The 27,190-nt window shown below is 42.5% G+C and overlaps 1 protein-coding gene across 5 annotated transcripts; it reads right to left on the reverse strand.

Annotated features, from left to right (window-relative positions):
• Positions 1–1,832: 1,832 nt before the first annotated feature.
• LOC138197120 (clathrin heavy chain 1-like) lies at positions 1,833–27,007 on the reverse strand. 5 transcript variants are annotated; one of them, XM_069147662.1, is made up of 34 exons: positions 26,585–27,007; positions 25,501–25,708; positions 21,683–21,951; positions 21,183–21,344; positions 20,915–21,028; positions 20,336–20,509; positions 18,042–18,239; positions 17,017–17,217; positions 16,353–16,505; positions 16,079–16,201; positions 15,288–15,425; positions 14,695–14,859; positions 14,385–14,565; positions 14,112–14,275; positions 13,836–13,961; positions 13,421–13,563; positions 13,039–13,273; positions 12,743–12,865; positions 12,296–12,441; positions 11,897–12,080; positions 11,557–11,749; positions 11,251–11,408; positions 10,947–11,111; positions 10,722–10,829; positions 10,134–10,301; positions 9,819–9,968; positions 9,575–9,706; positions 9,271–9,381; positions 8,924–9,094; positions 8,561–8,782; positions 7,384–7,404; positions 3,864–3,901; positions 3,683–3,758; positions 3,447–3,538 (listed from the first exon to the last, which is right to left on the reverse strand). In XM_069147662.1, exons 1-33 carry the CDS (start codon positions 26,624–26,626, stop codon positions 3,728–3,730), a joined length of 4,917 nt encoding a protein of 1,638 aa, XP_069003763.1. In that variant the 5' UTR covers positions 26,627–27,007; the 3' UTR covers positions 3,447–3,538; positions 3,683–3,727. The 5 variants fall into 5 exon arrangements, 4 of the variants coding, with proteins under 4 accessions (XP_069003761.1, XP_069003762.1, XP_069003764.1 ...); XM_069147660.1 differs by lacking the exon at positions 3,864–3,901 and having other exon boundaries at positions 1,833–3,538; positions 26,585–27,006; XR_011178181.1 differs by lacking the exon at positions 3,447–3,538 and having other exon boundaries at positions 3,710–3,758; positions 3,864–4,035.
• Positions 27,008–27,190: the final 183 nt, after the last annotated feature.

Genomic DNA, 27,190 nt, shown 5'->3' on the forward strand with positions numbered 1-27,190 from the left:
ATAAAGTACTCATTTGTTTCATGCATGCACCCATACATACCTGCCTTGTAGGGAGAACATAATTAGGATCCAGTTTGGACACAAATGCCCTGAATCCAACATCATCCACAATACTGAAGGGCTGTGTGTCCTTCACTATCATGGAGACGAGGGCTTCATCCAGCTCTTGTTTTCTGGTGGCTGGTTAAAAGAGAATAAATACAGTGTCTGTTACCTGTCTTTATTTGCACAATAAACAAAAGTGAACAGGGAAAAATTGTGATGGTGCATTTGTAATATTGTAATGACTTACCTTGGCTGGGTGAAGCTCCAGTTTCCTCCTTATTCTCATGCAAGGCACGGTAACGCCTCAGCATGGATGAGGTGTTGTTATTGTACCCCAACTCCTTGGAGCACAATAAACACCTCACCTTTGAATAAAATAAGAAACTGTGAAAAATACAGTTCTTGATAAGCAAACCTAATGTGTCTGAAATAGAGTTAGATTTAGCTTACCTTATTAGGAGTTATCAAATCAAAGTGTTCCCACACAGGGGAAATCCTCCTCTTCCTAGCTGGCTCCATCTTACCACCTATCCTTCTCTCCTCACTCTCCTAAATCTCCAAACTAAATAAACGCTATCCAAACTATCCAAACTCTCAACTGACCTCAACTCTCCACCAACAACCCACATTTTGAACGGAGCCTGAGGGGTTTATATTGCTGTCAAACCTCCCGGCAAAATCTGAACCACTTCCTGAAGCAGTCACGTGGTACAGCCGGGCAGCGAGGCTTCGGACGTCATCATTTTTGGCTCCTCCCCTAAATGAAGCAAGCCTCGACACACGCTTCGAGGACACGCCCCCTCCGTTACTCGACACACGCTTCGAAGCGTCGGCACACCTCGTAACATCACTAGTTTATAGTAATAGAAACTAATGAGCTCATTAATAAACTAATTTGCACCGTTATTGAAAAAAACTAAATTGAAATTGTGGTTAGTGAGGAATAGTTTTATATTGTTTTGGGTCCTCTTATCTAAAGCAGAAGGAATCTCTAGATCACTTTATGTTGTCTGTCGCTCAGCATCCCAGGAGGAGGTGATGTTGAGGGCGATTCTCTCCGAGAAGTTTCACTCTCAACTTCCTGCCACAGTAGGCCAAGTGAGAAAGGGCATTTCATTTGAAACTTATCTTCACGTCATCAAAGCACGTTCACTTCTTCTCACACTCAAGCGTTGTCTGCTGCGTCAACGTTTGTCCACACAGGAGGACAACAGGACGCCGTAGTGAAAGAGAGGAGAGGAACAAAGCTCACCTTCACTCACAAGAAACTGAGACGGCTTGATGAAGGACCGAGAGCTGGTGAGATCATCGATGAGGCCAGTCAGCTGACAGGAGAGAAAGACTCACGCCTCCATGAAGTCAAGAAGCTCAAAGAGCTGAAGTGAGCGGGTGAACTCCGGATGGATGGATGTCTTTGACGTGACCGTTTTATATGAAGTTTACAGTAGGTGACTGAATGTGACACCCGCCGGCTGATGTGCAGGACTTCCTGAGATGTGCTGCGGTGCAAGCGGAGCGGCTGGACCAGAGCTGCGTCGCTTCGAGCTCTCACCTGGGACCTCCCATCACATTTGAGAAGGAAGAACATCTCTCGAGAACGAATGTAACTCAAAACAAATATGTGAATTCAGCAATAAAGACTTGCATTGGACTGGTGTAAGCTTTGGATCATTGCTATACACGCACGTTTGACCAGTTAGTGGTATTTTAAGAGCAAATAAATCAACAGAATAAATGACTTTTTCCACACAACACTCTCTCAGACAGACTCCACAGGAGGCTGGACACAATTTTTAGTTTTTATTTAGGCTAGTTTTTCCCCTTTCAGTTAAGTCATATTCTTCCACTTATCAATGACAAATCCCCTTTATCATTAATATGCATGACAACAGAAAGAAATTCAACTCATGTTAGGGTTAGGATGACACTTTACACACACAGCTTAAAGCATGTAAGGAAGTTAATTACATCAAGGTAAATAACAGGCTCTTATTTCTGACCATTCTTGACAAAGAACCGGATGTAGGGAGACCTAATTTTTTTTTTTTCAACATAGCCAGCTAAACACACAGCCTACAGGAGTGTTTATGGATCTAATCAAGCTGTCATTTGAACATCAAAGGTTCCACCGGCCTGTCTTCTTCTGCCTCCTCGTTTGTTCTTGCATTTAACGCAGGAGGAAACAGGACAGGGGAGTGGGTGGAGGACAGATAGGTGGGGTCTCCATCTACAAGTTTTCAATTCGTCATGTTCACATCTGTACACGCAAGAAAACAAAAACAAAACAAAAAACAAAAAAGTAATGGTGACCGAGGGAAACACCACAACACCTGGCATACACGGACCTCAGCACGAGGAGGGTTCAGAGTAAATACACACACACACACACACACACACACACACGGTACGTTAAGGGTCCTGGGGTGGTCCCGTCCTTGCACATACACAGATACAGTCTCACACAAGCACCTTACACGGCACGAGAGGTCACCTAAATACATGGAGCCAATGAAGGAGAGCTAATACCTAGGAGGGTGGATTGGATAGCCGAGTAGAGGCCGAGGAAGGGGTTAAAACTCTTATTTAGACCTTCAGGTCACACTCGCAGACACACACATACACACATACACACACACACACACACACACACCCTCAGTCACACAGTGACATACGTCTGTATGCATTTAAAACTCCATAAAGCTACACGCCTGTGCAGAATATACTATCATTACTTAGTGTTGCTAGCTATAGCCATTGACATGGCAATATATGTTCAATATTATATGTAACCTTTTTTTCCTCAGAATATACAATGATGAAATGCATCATACAGACAAACGAGACAATGTAAGCTGTTCACATGTTCAGTACATCAAAAAGTAAGAGCTTCTCTACATTAATTTCTTCATGAGTGCAAAATCCAATGCTCCTCCACCTACTTCAAAGGTTCATTGCTGAGCTTTAGCAAGTCCACTTCTTCACAAACCATAAACAAATTTTTAAAAAAAACAACAAAAAAAACCAAAACATGACATTAACATAAACACAAACAAATATCTAAATAAGTAGTCATAAATATGGAATGTCAAAAACAAACATGTGGTCCAATTTCTTGCAAACAATACAAATAAAAGTCCTTCAATTCAGTTAAATGTTTTTTTCTCTTGTAACAGGACAACATAATAAAAAAATAGTACTCAAAATGAGAGTGGGCTGTTGCTTGCTTGTGGCCCCTGTTGAGAGTAGAAGACCATGGGAAGCTGGTGAGGAACACAAAGAGAAGAGGACAGATGGAAGGAAGGTGTTGGGTCAAATTGTGGTGGTGGGGGTGGTGGGGCGGGGGGCGGGGGGCTGCTGGGTGTTCACATGCCGTAACCGAAGCTGGGCTGCGGCGGCGGGGCGTAGCCGGGCGCTGCTGTGTAGCTGTAGCCGTAGGCCTGCTGGGGGGGCACGGCCACGTTGGGCCCCGCTGTGAGCATGAGCTGGGGGGTGCCTGCAACACAAACATCAAAATCACTCGTTAAAAAAAACAACCAGCATGTCCGTGGTCTTGTTGTCCAAATCTATTTTGGCGGCTTTCCTTTAAATGAAAGCGCCGAAGACAAGGTCACAGCAACGCACGCTGCTGTGTTTTTACCGTAAACGATGGGTTGGGACTCTGTGGCCTGCTCCTCCTGTTTCCTCAGGGACTCGGAGGCCTCGAGTTTGTCCACCTGCGGGAGACACAACAACAGTGGCGGCGTCAGACCTCGGTTAACCTGTCGGCGATGAGGCTCTTGAAGAGCAAGGGTTGAAACGCCGGGTTTGTAAAAACTGACCTCGGGGTTATTTCACTGGCTGACGGATGGGACCATTCCTGACAGGCGAAGACGAATACAGTCCAGATTTAAATAAATACAGGCTGCAGGAGGCGGGCCTTGCTAATGTCTCGGAGAGCCCTCTGAGGCGAGTGCAGTAACTACAACTAGGGCACTACTCTATCAAGCTCGGCTACTTCGGATAGACATCCAATTTGTGGAAAGAATTAGGGAACAAAGGAGGAGAGACAAAAGACAAACAGCTACAATAATGGTCCCACCATCCAGCCACCCAAAACATCAACTCTAACATGTTGGAAGTGTGTGAGTATGTAGAGAACCAACCCCTCACCAGACTTACTACAACTAACATCCCTGTTTCTCTTCCCTGGTACACAGTTTGTCCATCTCTTAGCAGGAGACCAAAAATGTTTTTTTTTTTTTTTTTTTTTTTTTTTTATTATCAGTTGAGACATTAAAGTTTGTTCACTGGTATAAGTCTCTTTATTTGCGAGAGACTTTAAATAAATCGAACTGCAATAAACAACATCAGCGGGCTGTATTTGTACAACGGCCTCGTGCAGGACGGTTACAGCCAGTGAAGCAGACCAGCACGCATTTTCTTTACCCTTTATGGTCTACAGATCACCAGAAACTAGTGGAAATCTGTCATTTCCGACAGCCTGAGGTGATCCTATCAAAAGACTCTTTTTTTTTCTGACCCGATAGTCCAAATCTTCAGTGCTATAAATAGGATGCATTTCTGGTTAAAGGATGATGTCACTGATTAAGTAAAGTGCATTAACTGCTCTGTCTGCAGTTAAAAATCATCAAAAATACTTGAAGGTTTGCCACAACATCGGTTGTCCCGTTAGCTTGTTCAGTAGTATTTATTCTGGCTTGTAAGTGTCATTGTGTTTTGGAAAATCAATCACCAACAGTGTGTAAAGACTGCTTGCACATCCCACATGGCCCAACACCAAGTCATTGCCTGGGTGTAAACTGCTATAGGAAGCATGTAAAATCCCTGAGAACCAGCTTGCTCCAGCTGCCTGCTTTAAACCTGGTGCTTTAGTATTTGCTGAGCAGCTCAGAGGCAGAAGATGACAGAACTATCCAAAGAATTAAGCAGCCAGCGAAAAGCTTCAGCTCTTACTCTCAACTACGACTGTGCAACTCGTGTGGTGGCCAGGTAAAGACAGAGCTACGTGATGTCTCGGGATAGCCGACCTGTTCCACTGGTTTTGGGTTCAGTTCTCTACATACTGTCTGTTTTTACTACTATAGTCAGTCAATCTGGTTAAAGCAGGCTGTTTCAAGAAAATAAGACAGGCTGTAGTCTGATTTGAGAAGAGAAGGGTTGAGAGAGAGACATGCTGAAGCAGCAGTTGAGTTATTGTCCTCTTGAAGAGTGCATGAGAAGGAAAGACAGAGAAGCAGATAGCCATAGTGGAGGGAGTGTGAATGAGGTGGGGGAGGGGAGGGGAAGGGGGGGGGGGGAAATGGTTTTGTACAGCCAGTTCAAGGTTTCCAGAAGCAGGCACAGCCAACAACGATGTCTCCCAGCCTGGCCTGTGTGCTGCTGCAGCTACCAGGGAGGGGGAAACGCATGCTTTTCGCTCTACATGTTACGTATTTCTTTTCCCCCAAAGAACACAAACTAAATATTATTTTCCCCTCATACGCTCAAGTTGCGTGTCGCTTGAAGAGACCACACTTTACAGTAGCAAAAGAAAACTCAAGACAGACTGTATGGAAATACACCCCTCTCAAAATGCTTGTACCTAATGTTTATGGTTTTGAAATCATCTGTGTTCTTGTACAGCATTGAGATCAATTCAGCAGTGCAGTCAGACATTAAGAAGAATAGCAGGAAGGTCTCTGAAAGAATGGTCACTTCATTAAAATAGCGCCTCAGTGGCTCCTTAAGGACTGAAATGAAGTCCTGCACTCAGCTGCGGTCTGTGCTACTGCATCACAGGTCAAACACGTACAAATATGACCCTCAACCACTTTCAGTATAAACCGTTGTTTTTTTTTTTTTTTTTTTTTACACCGTCTGCAAGATGAAAACATGAGATGATGCTGAACCAGGCCGGGACGATGGCTTGCAGCAGACTGCAGCTGAGCTACAGGACAGTTTCACATCACAATCCAACTACAAGTCTGTGAGAAGAGGACCTGACCACAGCAGGTGAGGGAGCTACTCAGAGTGGCACTCTTCCCCCACAGCTAAGGAGAGCTGATGGGCATGCTGGCTTGAGTGGATGGGTCAACTGCACATTCAGCAGAAATAAGTAAAAAAAAAAAATTGCCTTTGCTAATAGTGGCAAACGAACGGAGACTCGTCAGTTCCCCTAACGATCGTTTGGGTTTCCAGGCCCACAACTGAGGCCTCGTTTAGACTGCCAGCCCAAATCTGTTGTTTGTCATTTCCTAATTTTTGAAAGTCTGGACAGCAAAATAAACCCAATCAAAATAACCATCAAATTAAATGTTTGCAAATCTGATTCGAACCACATTTGAAGATGCTTGAAACGTGATTCCAGTCACATTTCTACAGATGTGTCTCAGTTTGGATGCTCTGGCGGCTCAGATCGGACTTCTCGGGTCACTCGCAGCGCGACACACAGTGATGACGTCATTTTAAGGGAGACAGAGTGAACGGGATCCATGATGCCACTAATCCTCAAGGAGAGGAGACTTTTGTGAGTGGGAGGATGACGACATCGACAGTCTGTGGACAGATGCCAAAATAAATTGTCTGCTGCCACCTTGCTTCCACGCTGGAAAGCTGCACCACCAGGGTAGCAGTCCGCTAACTTGGAAACAACAGTGCAGACGGTCTGTGCTGAAGATCTGATTTGAAATGCAAATCTGATTTGTCTGGAGTCTGAACAAAGCCTCAGTGTTCTGGTTCACCCTCACTGCTCTCAGTGTTGCTGTCCTCAGAGAAAAAGCTCCACCAAAGGTAGTTCTGTTTTAACTACCATTTAAAAAGTAGTTTTTACACAATGCATGAGAATATAAGTCAACGTGGCAGGCTTGTTTTAGTTGGGATCAGAACGAATGGAAAGTGTACCGACATGTCTGAGAATACGTGGGCACCTGACAGTAACATGCCACCACTTCAATCAAAATGTTTACAGGAGTCTGTTTAATACTTGGTTTCTTAGAAGGTGGATCCTACCAGCAATTATTAATGAAGACTTATGACGTAATGTTGAGTGTCTGTCTAATTCCGTAACTATTTTCTTAATTTCCTGTCCTGACGGGAAAAACTCAGAGCCAGCAAACCAAGCAGGGCCCCGAGTGATGGGTGTGAAGAGCCCCGCTCTTGAGTCGAGTGGGTTGGTAGGTGGTCTAGTGGAGATGTGGAGTTTACAGTCAGAAGCAGCAGAGTGACATGGGAGGAGGGAGGGAGAGGGGAGGACATGCAGTATCTGCTAATTTTTACTTCTCCAAACTACAGGCTACAGGACGGGGGGAGAGGGGGGGGGGGTGTCAAAAAGAATGATTAGAAAATGGATTCGACTTTCACCTTTTCCTTTATCGCATCAACCTGGAAAGGAAATTCAGAGAGGCAACTTAAGGAGGAAAAAACAAACGGGAGTCTCCCAAAATAGATAATTGACAGAGAGAGAAGAGCAAACAGAGGACTTGTCACTTAAAGAGGAAACACAAAAATCCTAAGAATGATGCCACATTAACGCCACTTTTGATACAAATGCAGACTTGAGATTAATCTGATTCTGTGGATTCTCACCTTGTTCTTTACACTAGGGACAAAACTAAAATACAGATGGTGACTAAAAGGGGCAACAGCGACATTAAACACTAAAATAATGTCTACTAAATATAATGCACGATGTTACACACATAATGCAAACACTTAAGAAAATGGAAAATTACTGTAAATATACAAATGATTCCTTTTTTTTTTTTTTTAAACCTGTTTCACTAAATTTGTGTAACTGACTGCTCATATGACTGAATTACTTTGATGTCGCAGTCTAAGTTTAAATAAGGAATATACAGATTTTAGAAATGCTGCACTCAGGTCCGCTGTCTGTCATGAACAGGTGGGTTGTATTCTTTTCTTGCCATGTAACACAGATAAATGGCATGATGAGCAACACAGCAGTTATGAATCTCCTCTGTAACACATTTGTATGGAAAAGTAGCTTGAATGGATGGAAACCCAAAATGAAAAGGAAAACACCAGCAGACACATGATGACTGAAAGAAGCAGAGGAAGATGAGCATGAATGGAGGAAAGAACTGGCAGTAACGGGGGGTTTGGGAGGGGGCGGGGGCCTTATCTTTGATACTGTGTTGGGGAAACTGTGACACTGCTTATAGTCAAATAGTATTTGCAAACACATTTTAGCAGCCGATGATGCTTCTTCTGATGTGTGGAAATCCTGAGCACCGATCAGACAAAAAGTAGTTCAAGATGCCTATTTAATGTGAATGTATTTCTGCGCCCATTTTATGGGGCTGATGGGAAACCTCACACATGTCTGTCTCTACAGCAGGGATGGCGCACGTTTGCAAAAACTATTTCAGGAAGTCTTTAAATCCAAAGTCAACATGTTGCTTGTCCTTCCTCTCTTCACTCTAATGACCTTCTTTAATATCTGATTAGAGACCTTCTCACAGACTCATCTACTTTGTCCGGATACACCACCCACACTGGTCACCTCTGGCCAACCCACCTTAGAGAGATACTCCCTCATGACCTGGATGAAGTACGGCATGGAGAAGTCCATGATGTTGTGTCGCCAGGCGGTCTCCAGCACCACGTCGGGCCGCAGCAGGTCGTAGCAGGTGAAAAGGCAGGCGGCAAAACACTCCTTCTTGTCTTCGTTCAGGAACCAAGCCAGGAGCTCCTCCGCCAGCTCCGTGTCTTTGGACTCTGACGCATATTGCATGGCATCCTGCAGAGACAGGAGAGCACAGTTACAGGTCAAAAAACGGACTTGGCGACCACAGCTGCCATTTTATATTTCAGCACAATCAGTTGGTTTCTGGGGTGAAATATGATATTTATTTATTATTTATCTTAAAAGGCCACGTACCTTGTAGAGCTTGTCCTTCTTGCAGAGCTCCACACTCTGTTTCCAGCGGTTGTTGCCCTTGAAAAGGTAGGCGGCAATCCTCCTAAATTCAATCAGCTCATGCTTCTCCAGGCCCTGGGCCAGTGAGATGTTGTCAAAGTTGTCGTAAGCGTCGATGGATGTACGCACCGCCTGTATCACAGAAAAGAAAGGATTATAATACAGAGCTGAAAACGTATTCTGCTGGTGAAACTGAACTGCTGTGCTGGAAATAACAAATCAAGGTTTTCTCTCATCAGACAACATCCAAACATCTGAAGAAATAGATGAGTAGTTCATACACAAAGAATAATATTATGACATCATACCGCATAGTCTTCCTCGATGATGAAGAGGTTGTTCAGTGCCTCGTTCACTGACTTGTTGTTGTGATTCTGGACAGACCTCAGATAAGGTTTAACCAGAGGCAGCTGCTTCACCTAAACAAGGAACCACAATAAACAATCATCAGTGTCACTGGCAGTTAACGTTTTCTCACATCCATCAACAGACGTGTCCCCAGTTACTAATAACGTCCCCCCACTGATCCATAACAGCATTCACTTTTATCATTTCATTTGAAGCTATGTGATTACAGTGGCATATTTGCAGGAAACAGTAATGGCTCAGGACCTTGCTGAAGAAGTTGACAGCACGTGTGTGGTCCAGTCTTGGAGAGAGGACAATGAGCAGGTCGTTCAGTAACAACGGTTTGAACTCCAGATAAAAGTGGACGGCCTTGTAGTACAGCTCCACATTGGCCACCTACAATGAGAAACGCACATATATTCAGCTGAACATCTACAAATCATTTTGACCTCAATAACAGGCCAACAGAGCGTTGGCACTGCTGTTAATGCAGTTTCTTTTCTTTTACCTTGGTAACAATGTCTTTGAACTGGCCCTCCTTCCAGGCGTCAGCAGGGTGGTTCATCATGGTGATGATGGCGTTGTCGTATTCCTCGTACTTGTCATAAAGGAACACGAGCTCGCCCCAGAGGTGGGCCTGTTCGGCTGCCCTCAGAACCTGACACACACCCACACTCAAAGATTAGCCCATTAGCTATTATCTAACTTTCTAAACGTTTTTCTTTTACACTATGCAGAGAGAGGTCTGTATCATTGGTTCGAATTGAACTGATGTCTCAAAGACTGACGACTAAGTTATGATGAACCTGTTTTCCATGCCTACCTTTGGAATGTTGACGCGGGACCAGAAGAGCTCCAGGTGTTCCCTCATCTTCTGGGGTTTGAATTTGGAGTAGAGGATGGCCAGCTCAGTGAACATACCCATGTGAGCGCGCTCCAGCCCCAGGGCGGCCTCCAGCATAGTGATCAGCTCCTCGAAGTAACCACGGTCCTGCAGGACACAGACAGACTTAATGTCACCAACCATGTCACCTTCATTTCACGGGAGAACGATTAATTCACTGGACAATTTAGGAAGTTGTGTTGAGTATCTGACTTGAGCTGTGGGGCGGCAGGTGCTGTTATACCAGCGCCAACTACAATCATGTTTACAGACGCTTGAGATTTACTAACATAAAGGTGCACCATAACAATATACCATCTGTAACTTTAGGGTTTAGGTTTCCAACCTTTCTTCTTCAGTGCTCAAACTTATTCCTGGAATTTGATCATATATTTCACTGATGTTTATGATAGCTACAGCACAAAAGGAAATGTGACAGATTCTCATCTTTATGCCTGATTCCTATCGGTGTATGTGCTCAGTAGTTACTCAGCATTCATAACAATGGTACAAAGGTTCCCTGCGTACCTGGTAGTAGTTGATGAGTTCCTCCAGTTCATCAGCGTGGACCACAATATGCAGGCCACACATTTGGGCCAGACGGAACTCCTTTCCATCGACACAAGCAAAACACACCTGGAAGAAAAGATAATAAAAACCTGTTTAATACAGGTGAACAGACAGTACATTGTATTGTGTATTCTTAGTCTTTTTGAACTGACTCTAAAAAGTGAAAATGAAACTGTTCCCCACCTCCTTCCAGGTGCGGGTGCTGTTGGCCTTGCGGGCTCCATCCACAGCAGCCTGATATTCTCCCAGGTGCACCAGAGTGGAGGCCAAGCGGCCAAAGTTGGACACGTTGTTGTAAAGCAGTTTGGCTGCATCGTACATCTTGTCGTCGTAGCAACGATCGCCCACCTGAACAAAGATGCACAGGAAACGAAGGCAAGATCAACACATGACAGATATGAAATGGTAACCACTGTGTGTGTGTGTGTGCGCGCGCGCGCGCGCGCGCGCGCAAGTGCCGCATGTCTGGGTGCTACCGACGACCTACCTGCTGAATGTGAGCATTGTTGGGTCCGTTGATGAACTCCTCGAGCTCAGCCAGGCGGTTGGTCTTGGCCAGGGCAAAGATCAACTCCGTTTCAACGTATGACTCGCGGGCCTTCTTACGGGCCATCTGCAGGAACTTCACCAGGTCCTCCCAATTTCCTGCACACAACAATGAACTCTCATCAGTTTCATAAGCAAACCAATTTAGGGTACATTTACCAAAGCAACATTAAAATGTCATCATTAAATAAAACAACAACTAACAAAGCAACCAAAGAACTCATATGACAGATAATAATCATCTCACCGCTTTGAGCTGCAGCTTGTCCCACCTCCATGTAAGCAGAGGGGTCATCAGCTTTGATGTAAGAGTCAATGGCTTCTTTGACCAGACCTTTCTGAAGCTGGGCCTTTGCCAGCTGACTCCAAACTGGGGGCTCATTGCAGCGCTCAGCAAATTCATAAGCTCTGTCCAGGTTACCAATGTGTTCAATCAGAACCTGCACGAGACACATTCAAATCACTGAATATCACTGTGCTGGCAGCCATCATAATTAGACTTTAAATCCAAGCTTTAGGCCAAAATAACAAATATGGAAACGTGTAAACCGTTTAAACCCATCACAGTCAAGAAGGAACAGACGCACCTGCACAGCAGAGGTGTTGACATCAAATTTTCTAAAAATAGCAAAAGCCTCCTCAAACAGCTCATTGCTGATGGCGATGTTGGCAATGTCCGGAGCATCGTAGTTGTCCAGGCGGTTAATGTACTCCATCACACGTGTCCGATCAGCTTTAATGGCTGTCAGAATGAGCAGATTCTGGAGGTTTCTGAAATGACCAAGACGGGAAGCTTTCAGTGAACGTCTTATAATATATAAATAAAATACATTTTCAACTAAGTGTTTTAAATGCTCTCCCAATTCAAAAACTACAACAAAGATAGCAGTTCATTAGTGAAACTGTAACTGCAGTTGACTTACTAAAGACGGCAGATGCATCAGCCAGCCGAAAGCATTCAGGATACACAGGTACGCCTCTCTTACCTGTGCTCGCTGAAGACAGAATTATCCAGCACAATTTTTTCCAGAAGCTCAATGAGCTCATTGGGAAGGTCGGCGGTCATAAAGGCCTTGACTGTAACAGACACCTCCTCTGGATCCTGGGTCTCTGATAAGGCTGTCTGGACAACCTACAGCAGAGAGGGACAACACACTTGATGCACTACAACTGATGTTTTAAATAAATAGCAAATAAATAATCACAGTTTAACAAGACCTTAGAAATACAAGCAGATAAAAAAGACAAGTTAAAAGTGAAAGATGGATTATGTTAAAAGGCAAAAAAAACCTAATTAACTATACAGTATAAACGCTAACATAACATTATAGAAGTAATGCAGAAGCTAAGTCTGTTATCCTGGTGTCTTTTTTCAATAACAGTTTTAGTAAATGACTTAATGTGGCACAGTTAGAGATACCGAGGAGTCAGACCTGGTCAATGAGAGGTCGCCTGTAGTTGTTGGTCTCCAGCAGCACACTCGCCCACAGCTCAGGGTTCTTGCGACGTACAAGGTAACGGGACAGACTCTTGAACAGGGAGTTCTCATTGCACACCTGAAGCATAGCGTAAAAAACATAGTTAACACACAGTTAACATGGGAGTGAACAACAATTCAGAAATACAAAAATTCCTGCGTATTAACACTAAAGCAATAAAAGAAAGACACAAATTACACAACTTGCAACAAATTAATACAAATTTTACATTTAATGAAATTCAAACTCACATTGATGAGTTCCTGGTCACATTGTCCTCTTTCATACGCCACACAGGCCAGATGGGGGTCTCTCTTTTCGCAGTACTTGCCCACCACACGGCTGTCATAGAACGGGTTCTCCCTCAAGAAGCGCTCGGGGTTGTTGTTGCTGTCGATGTAGATCTTGGCCAGAGCGTTGTGGGTTGCCGGTTCCTCACATCCCTCATGAATACGAGCCTCCAACCAAGGCAGCAGCAGCTTCAGTCTGGAGAGAGAGACACAGTCAGGATATCACAGGGTTGGAAAAAAATATCACTGGAACAAACATCTTTGAAGGTATATCATTATAGTCTGAGTTAAGACAGGTAACCAAATGATTTCCTTGTTGCTTTGCAGCTTAAATTGTTCTTACCGATTTCTTTTCTCCACTTCAGCAACCAGTTCATCTGTGGAGAACTGTCCTCTCACCACCAAGATCAGGTTCTTAATCACATCCTCAGCACAGTCCACATCCAATAATCCTCCAATGACTACGGGCAGACGGCTGGGGTTCACCTGGAATAAATATTCATCTAATGATGACGTTTCCACTCGGGTAAAGACAAATAAACAACCATAGTTCATAAGAACAATGAGGCAGCCCAATGTCTGTTTCTTGCCTCCGTAAAAGGGTAAAAAAAAATTATGGGATGGAGGGATGGGAGGAGAATAAAAAAAGTTAAGAGGATGGAGTTTCTTATGGTTCCATAAAGTAAAGAATATTTAAAAAAAAAAAAACGTAGTATATATTTTGAGTTTAATTTGCTCCTCTGGATGTAGTAATGTACCTTCTGCACGTAGATCTCAATGTATTTCTGCAGACTGTTGCGGTACAGGTAGAGGACCAGATCGTGGACAAAATCAAAGCGGTCACACACAATGATTAAAGGCAGCTGGTCAGTGAGCTTGGCTTCCTGTTGAGAAAAAAATAAAAAATAAATAAATGTTAATGGGTGAAAGTCCTGCATTTGTTAAATTAACTGTCTGACTGGAACAAATTGTGTCTGAAAGGTTGATATTATAAATAAATGTTTATGCTGCATGCTGCACTCTGCATTTCTGACCTTGAGGAAGTTCTTCACACGTTCGGGGTCGTAGCAATTACTTTCTCTGCAGATTCTCTCCACCTCTTTAATTTGGCCTGTTTTGCAGGCGGCCTGGATGTATTTGAAGTGGACCTCTGGATCCTGGCTGAAGTTCACAATGGAACCCAAGAAGTAGAACAAACCTTAAAAGACAAAAAAAGGGAAAATCAGCAAAAGACTAACTGCAATTATCTTTTAAAACTAAAACACAAACAGCAAAACTGCTTGGATGTCGGAATATTCCCCTCTTACCCTCGAAGCTCTTGAATGACTCAAACAGTTCGGTGAGGGACTGAGTACTGAGCTGTTCATGGTACTTGGAAGCGACCTGCACACAGATCTGCAGGTTCTGACGGATGTTGGCAGACAACATGGCCCTCAGACACTCCAGAGAGTCCTCCACAGAGAGGGAGCCGAAGAAATTCACCAACCACTGCAAAGACAAATAGAAAACAATCAGCAATGCAAATACAGTGCTCACAAGCTAAAACATAAGAATACAGCATTACAGTCATGTTAATGCTGTTCTTGTTAGTTTTAGTGTTTTCTTTCCGTGTTGTACCTCTGGGTTGAGGAGATGTGTGTGCACCACAGCCCGTTTAATGTCATACAGGTCAGTATAATGCTCCAGCGCCCTCTGCAGGAGACCGGCCTTCTCACACAGCTGCGCCACATGAGCGCGATCATAGTGGGTGAACATCTGATTGCCCAGGATGGCATCTGCAACCTGCATGACATCACACGGGAACAAAAGACAATCCACACATGTCAAGAGCTTTGTTAACCAGAATTTTGCAACAGGTGCAACAAAATTTTGTTAAAAGGAAACATAGTGAAACACAATTATAGGAGAAAGAACCCTTAAGAGTGAGTTTAAAAAAAACATGATTAAAATGTCAAGACTGAAAAACATGATTAATTTATAATCTGAAAGAATACTACATGCATATCATTATATCTACAGAAAACTCAAAATCACAACATAGTGAAATGAAAAAGATGATTATTTGTGTTCAGTCTAACATTTGAACTGGTGTGGAACTTAAAAGTGGTCCAAATCTATTGCAGGTAAAAGCAAACAGTAACTGGTACTCCATGTTGGAGAAAATTATATAATTAGCACAGTTAGAGTTGGTTTTTGAAATGTTTATGTACCTGTGGTGCATGAACCAAATTCATTTCCAGCAGGCGTGTCTGCAGCGGTCCTTCCATGGGTCTGTTGTTCTTCAGGGCATCTAGTAGGAAGGATGTGCACTGCTGGATCAGGTTGTACTCCATGAACACATCAACAATCTGGAGAAACAAACGAGAGAGAAAAACCCACTGATGTCACACTCCCAAAATATTGTGTGTTTGATTTTAATCAATTTTAATGGCTGCCTTTCAATCTATTGTTTAAGTATTAGCTGTAGAGCACAATTGTGCTTCTGAACTGGCAATTTTCTGCTGGATCTTTCTAAACTATAGCTTTCCACTGCCGCAAATAGTGCACCCTCTCCACCACCTGCTGCAGGGACAGCGGAGCACTTTCTCCAAAAGATTCCTCCAGCTCCGCTGTCACAAGGACAGATACAGGAGATCATTCCTGCCGACCGCAATTAGACTGTACAATAACTCACCTCTGGCAAAATCCATCACACAACAATAACACTGTTGTCTGTGTTTCTTGGTTGTTTGTATATAATATATATAGATATATACTGTACTGTATATACTGTGCATTTTATATTTTATATTTATATTTTTTACTGCTATTTTATTGCTTTTCTATTGTTCTATTATTATCTTATTGCTTCTGTATGCTGCTGTAGCGAAAAAAATTTCCCCTAGGGGATTAATAAAGTAACTACCTAACCTAACCAAACCTAACCAAACCTAACCTAACCTAACCTAACCAAACCTAACCAAACCTAACCTAACCTAACCTAACTAAAAGGTGTTCTTACCTGTGTAATGTCAGCAAGTGGCTCTTCATCCTGAACCAGCATCTGGGAGAACTGAAGGCCCTGTTCTGGACTGATCCGCATTACGTTCCTTAGCAGAAAGATCCAGTCTGGAGTGTAGCCCACCTACAGAGATGACAGGACAATACGATGGAACCAGTAAAGAATAAATAAATAAATAAATAAATGTAGACAACAGTGGCACACAGATTACATCCAGCCCTCACTCTCAGTTCTCTTGTTAAGTATTAAATGACATGAACTTGCAATCACAAACCTTCTTGGCATAAAGGACAATCTTCTGGAACTGGCCGGTCTCTGCAAAACACTGAATGACCTTATTGGGGACGTTGGCTCTGAGGTAGACACTGAGGGCAAGAGTCGGGTCCACGGACTTCACCAAGTCTCCGAGCTCCTCAGAACATTCCAGCTGTTAACAAACACACAAACAGGCTGCCATTAAATACACATCGAGGGTTTAGAAGAGACACACAGGTCCTTGTCCAAGAAAGGAGGCAGAAGTAAATCAAAAAAGCAAAACTTCTTCAAACCAAACTATCATCAACACATAATTCTCAAATATCAGCGCAGATGACGTGTTTGAAAGAACAGGAGTGCGACAGTCTGAAATTCAATAGATAAAAGCACTTTACAAGGGTCTGAAAATGTTCATTCTCACTATTTTACAAAAATGCTCCATCAGTCAGTTAACGCAAAAACACACGACTCTATACTCAGAAAACACAAAACTAGGAGTACGGCAGTATTTGTAGAGGTGGAGGAGCCAGCTAACAAACTACATCAGTGATCTGCAATGTGCTTCACCTTCATGGCACTGAAGTTGATTTTGTTTATATGACAGGTGATACTGGTGGAGTAAATAATTCCATTGCAGCTGGGATAAAGATGGTCAGATATTAAACCAACCAGTGGACACACACCTTGTCCTCTTTTAGCCATTTCTCAAGCAGCTGCTTGCGGCCCTGCTGAAGGACAGGCCTGCACAGCTCCAGAGATTCAAACTTATTAAGCTGGCCTTGGTCCAGCAAGATGCCAAAGTACTGGAGCAAAGGAGATGTCTGGCCTGGCTGGGCTGGAACACTTTGGAACCTCCGAATGGTGTCTGGGGTCCGCAGGATGCCCTGGAGGAAAGAAGATAGGCGGGTAAGTTGATTTCTTTAGGAAACTTCTTAGACCATCGCAGATAAAGAGAAGTCAACGGAGTACAGAGACTGCTTTATGAGCAGAAACTAAATCTCAATCCCTTATATTTGGATTTGAATTGCTCAACTAGAATAATTGCTTTTAAAAACTGAATCTGAAGACCATAATTAGAAATTTATTTTTATTAGTTTGAAACTGAATTTCAATAAACTTGAAACTGAATATAAAAATGTAAAATTGCATTATTTTTCTCAGAAACTATTTGATTCTCACAGAAACTTCAGCTCTCTTCCACATTCAGCCCTCACAATTCAAATTCAGTTTATTGAAATTCAATTCAAGTTTGTGTCTCACACGTCCGAGTCTTTGAGGAACAACAAACACAACTCCGTTTTGTGTGCTATACTGTCAGTATGTTGTATGTTGAGGATGAATAGTACAAACTCAAAATATGTTTACATTTTTTATTACATTTAATAAAGCTTTTCACATTATCCAAATTAAAAAAAATAAATTCTAATTCATCTCTTAATGCAATTATTAAAGTTGAGGAATTCAAATTCAAATATAAATGATCTGATTCCGTTTCTAGTGACATATTTCTGCTCTTATTGCATCCGAAGTTAATCTGTAACAGTTTTGAAACTATTTTAGTCGGCATATCTAAAATTGTTTTACATATTATACCATTTGGTGTTTATTGTCATTCTAAGCCACCAAAGTCTGCTTAGTCTTAACAGCCTGCGCGTGTATGTCATGTTGTTTCCCCACTCCTGAGTATCGGATGTCGAGCTAGCAGTACCTTGGGCGCGTTGGCCGCCACCTTGGCAGCTTCCGAGTAATTTCCTGCTGCGAAGAGGGTGTTGAACTTGCGAGCAAACAGCTCCTCAGCACCTGCGAGGTTGTTGCGTACAGCCATGCGGAGAGCCAGGTCTGGGTTCTGGAGCACATTGGTGATGTAGGGGATGATGTTTTCCTCCTCCACGCACACAGACAACACCTGAAGAAGCACATTAACACGCTTTATCATCGGAACACAACGGACGATACTAAATGGACGGGTTAACTTACAGACGGCTAAGAAGCCGTGTAGTGTCCCCATTCAAATCCTAAGTATTTGATTCCCTACTCAATTAATAATAAACATGTATGTAAGGGATAGGACACAACAAGCTCTACTTTCCATGAATGTAATGAATCAAATTTCCTCCTCTAAAATATAATGTGGCCAAACTGATATGGATGTCCAAAAGAAGTCATTATTCCTGCACCGGGTGAAATGTTGGTAAACTTGGATTTGAAACCAAGTTCTCTGTTCACAAACTCTGCATGCAAAAATAGATTTAAGTGAATTACATCCTAAGACCTGTACTTGTCACATCCCTAAATTACACATAGAGATTACTCAACAACATGGGATAATCCCATGTTGTTGAGTATAGTGTTACATTTTGTGTGTGTGTGTGTGTGTGCGTGCGTGTGTGTGCGCAATACAGTAAGCTGTGCATGGTAGAAGTGCAGGTGAGAGCCAAGAGCAATAACAGGATTAGATAGTGTAGTCTGCCTGGTCAGGCTTAGCCCTCCTCCTGCGACTGTCACATGCTGCCTGACATTAAAGATGCTGCCACAGCCTGATATTTCCAGAGATTTCCTCAGTCAAGGTCACATCCAAGGTCCACATAACAAAGGGCTGACATACCACAGGGAAAGTAAGTCATCAACAAATGTCAACAGAGAAATATAGAGCATAGATGTATGCATACAGTCTCACACTGCCACTGATACAGAAATAAGCGTTAAAGGTTTATCCGGTTTTCTGAAGATATCCTTTATTCAAAAATTTTCAAAACAATATTTATCTAGAAATGTAAGTAAAACCGTATTTGTCAGATGTTCATTAGAGCTATCGGTGGTTTCATCTGTCACATTTCAAACCTCCACCAAAACGTTGTTTAGACTGTGGACGTCTAACATCCCAAATCAAACATCATGCATAATCAGTGATGTGGAAAGGTCTTGCTGCCAACTTGCATGAATCCCAAAAAGAAATATCTGTGATGGGCCTGGCTATTCAACTGGAAATGATTACATGGCTGAATTCTTGTGTCAGAGCAGAGGGCCGCATTCTTTGACTAAACTCTGTATGGATCCTAAAAGCAGTTACTACCGCAACACCAGGAGCTCTAGTTCAACAATCTTAGCGCACTGTATAAGGTGCGTGGCGTAAGGACGTGTCCAAATCCACTTTAAATAGTTTAATGGCAGATAATCCGAGCACATTGTAAGGCCCATGCTTCAAAGGGTAAGTACTTAAGTCTCTTAATTAATCACAGGTGTGTTTTGGGTGTAACATGAAATAAACCAATCAGCATTTCATCTCCCATTCATCTTAAAAGCCAGGTGTGCTTGCACCTTGGCGGATTGCTATTAAAATGGCAGATTTGCTGAGTAGTGACAAAGAATTGGTTAGCAACTGATGTATGCAATAATCATTTTTTACATTGTATTTTTTTTTTTAAATTTTTAATCTTTTGAAAGTGGTTGTACCAAGCTAAATGCAAGCGTGTTGTGTACCTGCCTACGTAGGCACATTTTACTATGATAATAATACGCCCCTGACTTAAAGCCAATTTTTGTTGGTCAATTATGCAAATGCTTTCCGCCGCCTCTAGATAGCAATGCACCAGGTTTGCCCAATCATACCTCATTTTAAGACCAACACTGACACCAAGATGTACACAAACCCCTTTAACAAGATGGGTGCTGGACAGGCAAATATCCGCTGCGTCGGTCTGCAACTAGCAGTCAGCTATGAGGTGCTTGATGCTGGGTGTAAGATAGAGGCCTTGTAGTCATGTCTTTGGTCAGTTCTTAAAAGGAGGCAATCTGCCAACTGTCATTGCATTTGATTGTCAGATGTTGAAGTATTTTATGCCCTACCGTCTCTCAAAAACTGTGACCAATTTATGTCTAATCTGAAGGTGCTCCTTTAAAACAGGAACACAATTGCCACCAATAGTAAAAGGGTATTGGGAGCTAGATTTCAACACAGACTTCACTTTGTTAGATAGATTATACGAGTGTGCATTAGAGTACCTGTCCTTTCCTGTTGACTCCAATAATACCAGCAGTAGGTTCATGTGGGGCCGTCACAAAAATGGTCTCCCCGCTGATCCTGTTCATGTAGATACAAGTTCCGGTCTCCAGGTCGTACAGGTGGATGTAGCCGTATTTGGTGATGAGAAATACTACATCTTGCTTGGAACTGATCTAGATGGACAGAGAGAGAAATTTGGTTAGAAATTGTGGAAGATGACGAAAGTGCTCATTACCAGAACGCCCTCAAGCAAGACGTGAAACTAAGAGCTAACTAAGTACTGCCATGCCCCAGGTTCTTGTCACACGACGAGAGGCAGATCAGAATGGATTGTTCAAAAGGACCAATTATCAATAATTAACAGTATTCACAAATAGTGACTAAATACCAGCTAAATATTTGAACAGTGGTTAAGAAACACCTTTAAACAGCAAAATCCAGCAAAATCTGAAGAGCTAGTGATGACACAAGAACCAGTGAAAAATATTGCTTCTCTTTTCATTCTTTTTTTTATAGAATAAAAACAAACTGGCAACAAGTGCAGGCTCTACATGTCTCCTCATAAGTAGGTTTTGTACCTGCATGGCAACAGGGAAGTCATTCTGGGCTTCTGGAGGAAAGAAAACATCCACAGCTTTCTTTGGAAATGGCTGGTTTCCAGTTGGTGGAGTCCCCACTTCAATGATATGCAGCTAAACGCAAAGAGATATTCAGACAAAAGGAGACAAAGTTAGGCTGCAAGTGTCTCTGGAAAATGTTTAATGTCAACTATCAACATAAGTCTATCCAGAGCTCTATATTTTTGCAGTTGTGAGCCAGAGGCTTTGCAGTACTCGAAGATCTTACTTTTCCTCCTGCTTGTCCTCGCACAGCGAAGCAGAACAGAGTTGACTCTTCAGTGTTGCCCTCCATCTTGAACTGTGCAAAGCCAGCGGCATGCCCCTCAATAGGCTGAGACACCTTCCTGTCCACCGAGTACAACTGCATGGCTCCGACAACACGGTTTTGCTGAAGAGGAGAGAAAACCCCCAAGTTAGGCTAAAGGCCAACATTGTCTGCGTTTAATGCTTTAACACCTCTGCTTCCAGCATCACTGAGACCATTGAAGTCTATGGTGAAATCTGCTGTTTCGTTCCATAATCTCACCCTGAAATATGAGGTATTTTCCACACATCATAGCCTTTTTGTAATACACTTTATGGTCACTGGTACTATACATTAGTAAATAATCACAAACACATGTTCTACTGTAGATTACAGGGCATGTAAGTTCACACAGTATATTAGTTAACTGTTGAACTCCTATTCTCCAGCGCGAACACTGAGGAGAATCACTCGGGTCGTACCTGTGCCGAGATGCCGATGAGCAGCAGCCACTTCTGTTTGGCATCAGTGCGGTAGTTGATGATCTGACAGCCTGCCAGGCTGGAGTGACGGTCAAAGACTTTGATTGGTTGAGAGTCACCCTCCATGCTCCAATGGTAGACTGCGTTGTCTGTGACCAGGGCAACCGTGTTGAGGGAGATCCACTTCCAGAAGGTCACATCATCTGTCATCGTGTGAGCCTTCATCTTGCTCTTCATCTCAATGTTAAAGATCTGCAGGGTCTTTGCCGCTGAAAATATTAAGAGCCGAGGTTAACGCACAGTGACACGAGTGAACGCAATACCCTCCCCCTCAAAACTTTCTGATGACAAATAAAAAAAAAAAGATAACCTAACAAAATCAGTCTCATGACTAAAAACGTCACAGCACACCACCAACAGCAGACTTTAAGGGAAAACATATCATTTGGGCAAACTTATTTCAATTGCTGGAGAAATGCTAGTAGTCAGGGCTTTGTTTGAGTGCCACAGATGGACCATACAAAAAGCCAGAACCAGCGTCAAACGGGGGGAAAGACCAACAGGGAAACCACTTAAATGGTGGATCTGCATTCAGTTAGTTGTGACGCAATAAACTGTTCAGTTGCAGCTGAATACGCAAACAATCACGTGAGCTGGAAGTCTGAAGTCATCTCTAATCTATAAAACAAATCTTAAATTTAAGAAAATAGACCTGCATCAGAGAAATGCAGCTCCTTCCTTTTGTTTGACACAACAAAGGAGATGCAATAAAAAAGTTGAAGGCTCAACTTTTTCCACAATCCAAAGCCAAGCCATAAGGTGAGGCACTACGTTGGCTAAATGTGTGGGTGCACAGTCCAGGTGGATTCATTTACAATGTCAGTTTTTCTGCTCTTGACCTTGCAGATAAAATCCAGTCTGATGATGATGAATTTGCAGCGCAGGTGTCTGATTAGTCTCTAAACTCATGGATCTATTTGTCAAATTTAGCTTTTCAGATACAATTTAATTGTTTCAACAGTACGTGTATAAACATGCCGGCACCAATGCAGCCTGTTGCATTCTTTAATGCACTGCAGGAGCTTGCTCAGGGATATTACTACTACTGGTTGTATGCCTCTCCATGAAATAAAAAAAATGGCTTTCCACATTTGTTTTGTTTCATGTTTCAATGCTCTGTTAATCTTTTCATCCAAAACCAGATCAATTAGGAACTGGCGTCTGCAGAAAAACATGACATGGTGCCCAGCGCAGGTCAAAATAAAAATCATCTCCGAGAGAAATTAAACCCCAGGCGTGTTGTTATCGCTCTGAAGGGATTCACATTGAAATTTAATCCTAAAATGATGGATGTGGGAATTTGGGTTGGGTCTGAATGCAGATTAGCAAAAGAAGACCACAAAGCACACAAACAGATGTGACGATGAGACAGATGCTGAACAGATGCACTCACACCTATTCAGTTCAGTCTCACGGGAGGAAAAGACATTAATTCTTTGGGCCCAAGACATATATATTAAATTCAATCTGGCCCAAACAGGCCTCAACCAAAGCAAACCATATAATTAACTATTGAAGCATATGAATGGCAGTAGAGTGACATTTCTGAGCAAATGTTTTGGTAATACTGTGTGTGTAGAGCATTGTGAAGTGACTACCAGTAGTTTGTCTTGAGAATTTTTTTTTCCAGTAAATCAGTATGAAATAATGCAGTTTTGTCCTTTAAATAGCTTCTCTGTCTAATCTGCACTCGAACCATAAATTATTCCACAAATACTGAAGATTAAGAACTATAAACCACTTAAAACTAATGATCAGTAGATTCAGTCAGATAATGTAAAGTAGAGTAATATTCTACAATCATTTAAATTTGCACAATTACTTCAAACCAGAGAACGTCAGTATAGATCAAACGTTGTGTCAGCAAGATCAGAATGAAGCTAGTAGAGTAGTTGAAACACGGGAAGAAAGTAACCAACAGCATTTGGCTTTATTTTTTTTTTTTTTGGTGGCGGGGGGGGGGGGGGATTGCATCCAACAATAAACTAAAAATAAGTGCTTCACTATCTTGCTAAAAGCTGGAATAAATTAATTAAGAATTAATTTATATGATAAACGTGTGTTTCAGATTCCTCTTTTCTTGATATATTATGTGATATTTTCATCGTATAATAATCAGTGCATTTGCATGTGCCGTTTTTGTGTGCCTTTAGTGTCTTCTTTGATAGTACCACTGGAGCCACAGAAGGGGCTCATCTTCTAATTCTAGGTATTTAAATTGTATGGAAACTTTGGCATATGTATCCTAAACTATATTATAACTGGCCTTCCTGGTCTGTGCCCACCCAGGGTTAGATGCAACAACGAAGAAACAAACGGATGGAGCAGAGTCAACAGACTTCCAAATCAGTGTAAACGCACTAGTCTCTGCTGGCTGACATTATACAGACTACATATAAAATATTTGATTATAAGAGCACAAGCCAGAGGCACAAAATTAGTTTTACAATAAACCTACATCACAGGAACATCCCCTAAAATAGTCAATACGTAACAGCCTACTAGTATTAATTCAAGGTTGACTTGAATATCGCTGCTTGCTTGTTTTCCCCGTTGTTTAAATGACCATATCATTTTTTTCTGCTTGTTTTAGCCCTTTTACTACATGCATATGTGCTATACATTACTACTCACCCTTTTCCAAGGCACATTACATATTGAAATATCACCTGACTTTCCATTTATTTCCATTACTTATGTAACATTTTTTCTGTCAGGGACAGTTTTCTGGCTGAGATCAACAGTCTGTTATGCGAGTGCCTTCAGCTGCTTGTGACTGACACAGAAACTGTTACTGAATGCTGCAGTTTCTTTTGTTGTTGTCTAATGAAGAGCCAGGAAACTTGACATGTGTTTGCTTAGAGTTTTACCATTTGAGAGTCAACTTTAACAATGCATTCATTCAACTACATTACCAACATAGATATATAGTTTATAGTTACCATACAAAAGTAATGTTCTAGGAAAACAAGTTTTGCCATTTTTAAATCTCAGTGATTATTTACATACTGTACTAAAATGAATGAAAAGCAAAGGCATTCAAAAGTCTCAAGTACAGTATTTTAAGAAAATGGTCAGCTGTAATGTAAAAATATATGTACAGTTTAGCAAATGGGACAAACACACAAACACAAAAAAGAAAAGAAGATACAGTCCATAAAGCTACAGATTAATTTTGTTATGCTCTCCTTATGTTCAAACATTCCTTAAAATGACTATCAGTACTGTGCAAACATGTCAAGACAGTGCAAACAGGATCACTTTGACAACTCATGATATGTAAAATTCAACTCACCGTCTGCAAACATAAGAAAGCAGTAAGAAATGAAAAAAGAGCAAAAACAAGCAAAATAGACAAAGCATCCATGACAGCATGACATTTTACCAATACTGCTTCTACTGCTACTTAAAAAAAAAAAAAAAAAAAATCAGTGTTGTACATTTAAATTAAGTTACTCTAAACTTTAGTCACTAATTGTTTTTTGACAAACAGAAATGGGGCGGTCTACATATATGAACATCAAAATGAAAAGCAGACTGTGACAGCTACGTAACCGACTGACAACACAAATGAAATTTACACAAATGGCCGGTGCATTAAAAAAGCAAAATAGCAAGGTACGTGACCAACCCAAACTTTAACCGTTTACTATTTTTAGTCCATGTGCTTCGAGGTACCTCGCACACTCTCTATGTGGTAAACAGTGCTGCTACATGCATTGTTTTTATTTATTTATTTATTTATAGCTGCAGCTTACCTTTGAGGGCAATAACTTTGCTGGCGGGGTTCATGATGGCGCTGTCGGCCGAGATGGGGCGGCGGATGGGGTTGTTGGGGTCAGCCATGTCGATGATGACCACCTGGGCCTGCTCGCCCACTTTCTCCCTGATACAGATGAACTTGTCCGACTCCATGGTCAGGGTGCTGAACCCGATGTTGGCCGGGTTGATCCCCAGGTTCTGGAGCTGAGCATCGACACACACGTCAGGGACGGTGGAACAGGGCCGGACGACAAGGTGGTGTTTTAAAAGAGACTGAAGATGTATGTGGGCTTTTGATTTTGAATGTATTGTCATAATTGTCGTCTGGTTTTTTGTTTTTGTTTTTGTGTGTATTTATAGACCGTGAACTTCCCATTGTCCATCAGAAAGGTGAAAACAGCTGCACGTGTGCGTTTTAAATCTTTATGTGTTTTAGTGGGAGAAAAGAGAAAAATGCTTTTTTTTTTTGCACATTTTGACGACATCAACAGACATAAAAATAAAATAAAAACTGGGCCTGAACTTGATCTGAATGTTTCTCTCATCCTTTTTTTTTTTTTTTTTTTTTTTTCCGCTTTACCTATAAAAACGCGAGAGAGAGGGCAAACACCTGCAGACGGAGGTCAAAGTCTGTCCCCCTCGGTGTCCCCTCCCAGCCGGACTCCCACGTGTCCGGGACATTTAACTTTCCTGTCCGACGTGTAAAATGTCTCGAAACGGCTCACCAGCTAACGCGTTAGCTGTTTGTAGCCCCGCTTCAGACCAACTAAAACCCCCCCGGCGGCGTTATAACGTAACAAAACCTCCTCCTCCATGCTGAAGGTCATCAAAAACGCGTTCAATGTTCACTCGTTTCTACTCGTTTCGACGGCCGGCTTCTTTTTTTTTTAAATAACATCGTCGGCGAAAATGAATGAGAGGCTGGACGGGGGAGGGGAGGTCATCCGTCTGACGGTGAAACGGGCTGCTAGCTAGCGGGCTGTCAAACGACGGTTACGCGGGGAAATCAACAAGTAGCGAGGCTGTTCAAAAAAACAAAGAAAAGGGGTTTTAAATGGCGATTAGGTTCCGCCTTCATACCTGCAGGTGCTCCTGGAAGCGGATAGGTAGTATCTGAGCCATGGTGGGGGTTGTTGTTGTTGTTGTTTTGTTTTTTTTCCTCGGAGCTTCTCCGGAGTCCTGGAAGATGTTGTAGCCGCGCAGCTGTAGCTTAGCTCGGCAGTAGCACCGCGCTAGCTGCGACCTCCTCCCGGTTCGTGTAGGTCGGCGGAGGAAGAACCGGAGAGGGCGTTAAAACCGCGTCGGTGGTCCCGTCCCCCGAGATCTGGGATCAGTAGAGATGTTTAAATATGTCCCCCCCCCTCTCTCTGTCTTGTGTCTGTGTGCTTTCTGCACCGCGTCGGTGGACAGCAGCGACGACGGCTGGTTCTTCTGTCCAAAATCCGCAATGGCGGCGGAAACAGCTCCGAGCTTCTCCCCCAAATCCGGAAGCATCCAGGGAGCGATGGAGGGACGTCGGACCGGACCGGACCGGACCGGACCGTACTGGACCGGCTCTGTAGGGGCTGGATATCTCCCGAGTTTTCCCAATTTAACAAACAAACAAAAAACAAAAAAAAAAACAATACTAATTTTCTGCGCTTTGAACTCTTTAGAGTTTCATAGTTTGTTCTGTCCTCGTTGAAT

The sequence above is a fragment of the Embiotoca jacksoni genome, unplaced genomic scaffold (assembly GCF_022577435.1).
Source record: "Embiotoca jacksoni isolate LCO1_2020_lvr unplaced genomic scaffold, fEmbJac1.0.p SCAF_14, whole genome shotgun sequence".
NCBI classification, from domain to species: Eukaryota; Metazoa; Chordata; class Actinopteri; family Embiotocidae; genus Embiotoca; species Embiotoca jacksoni.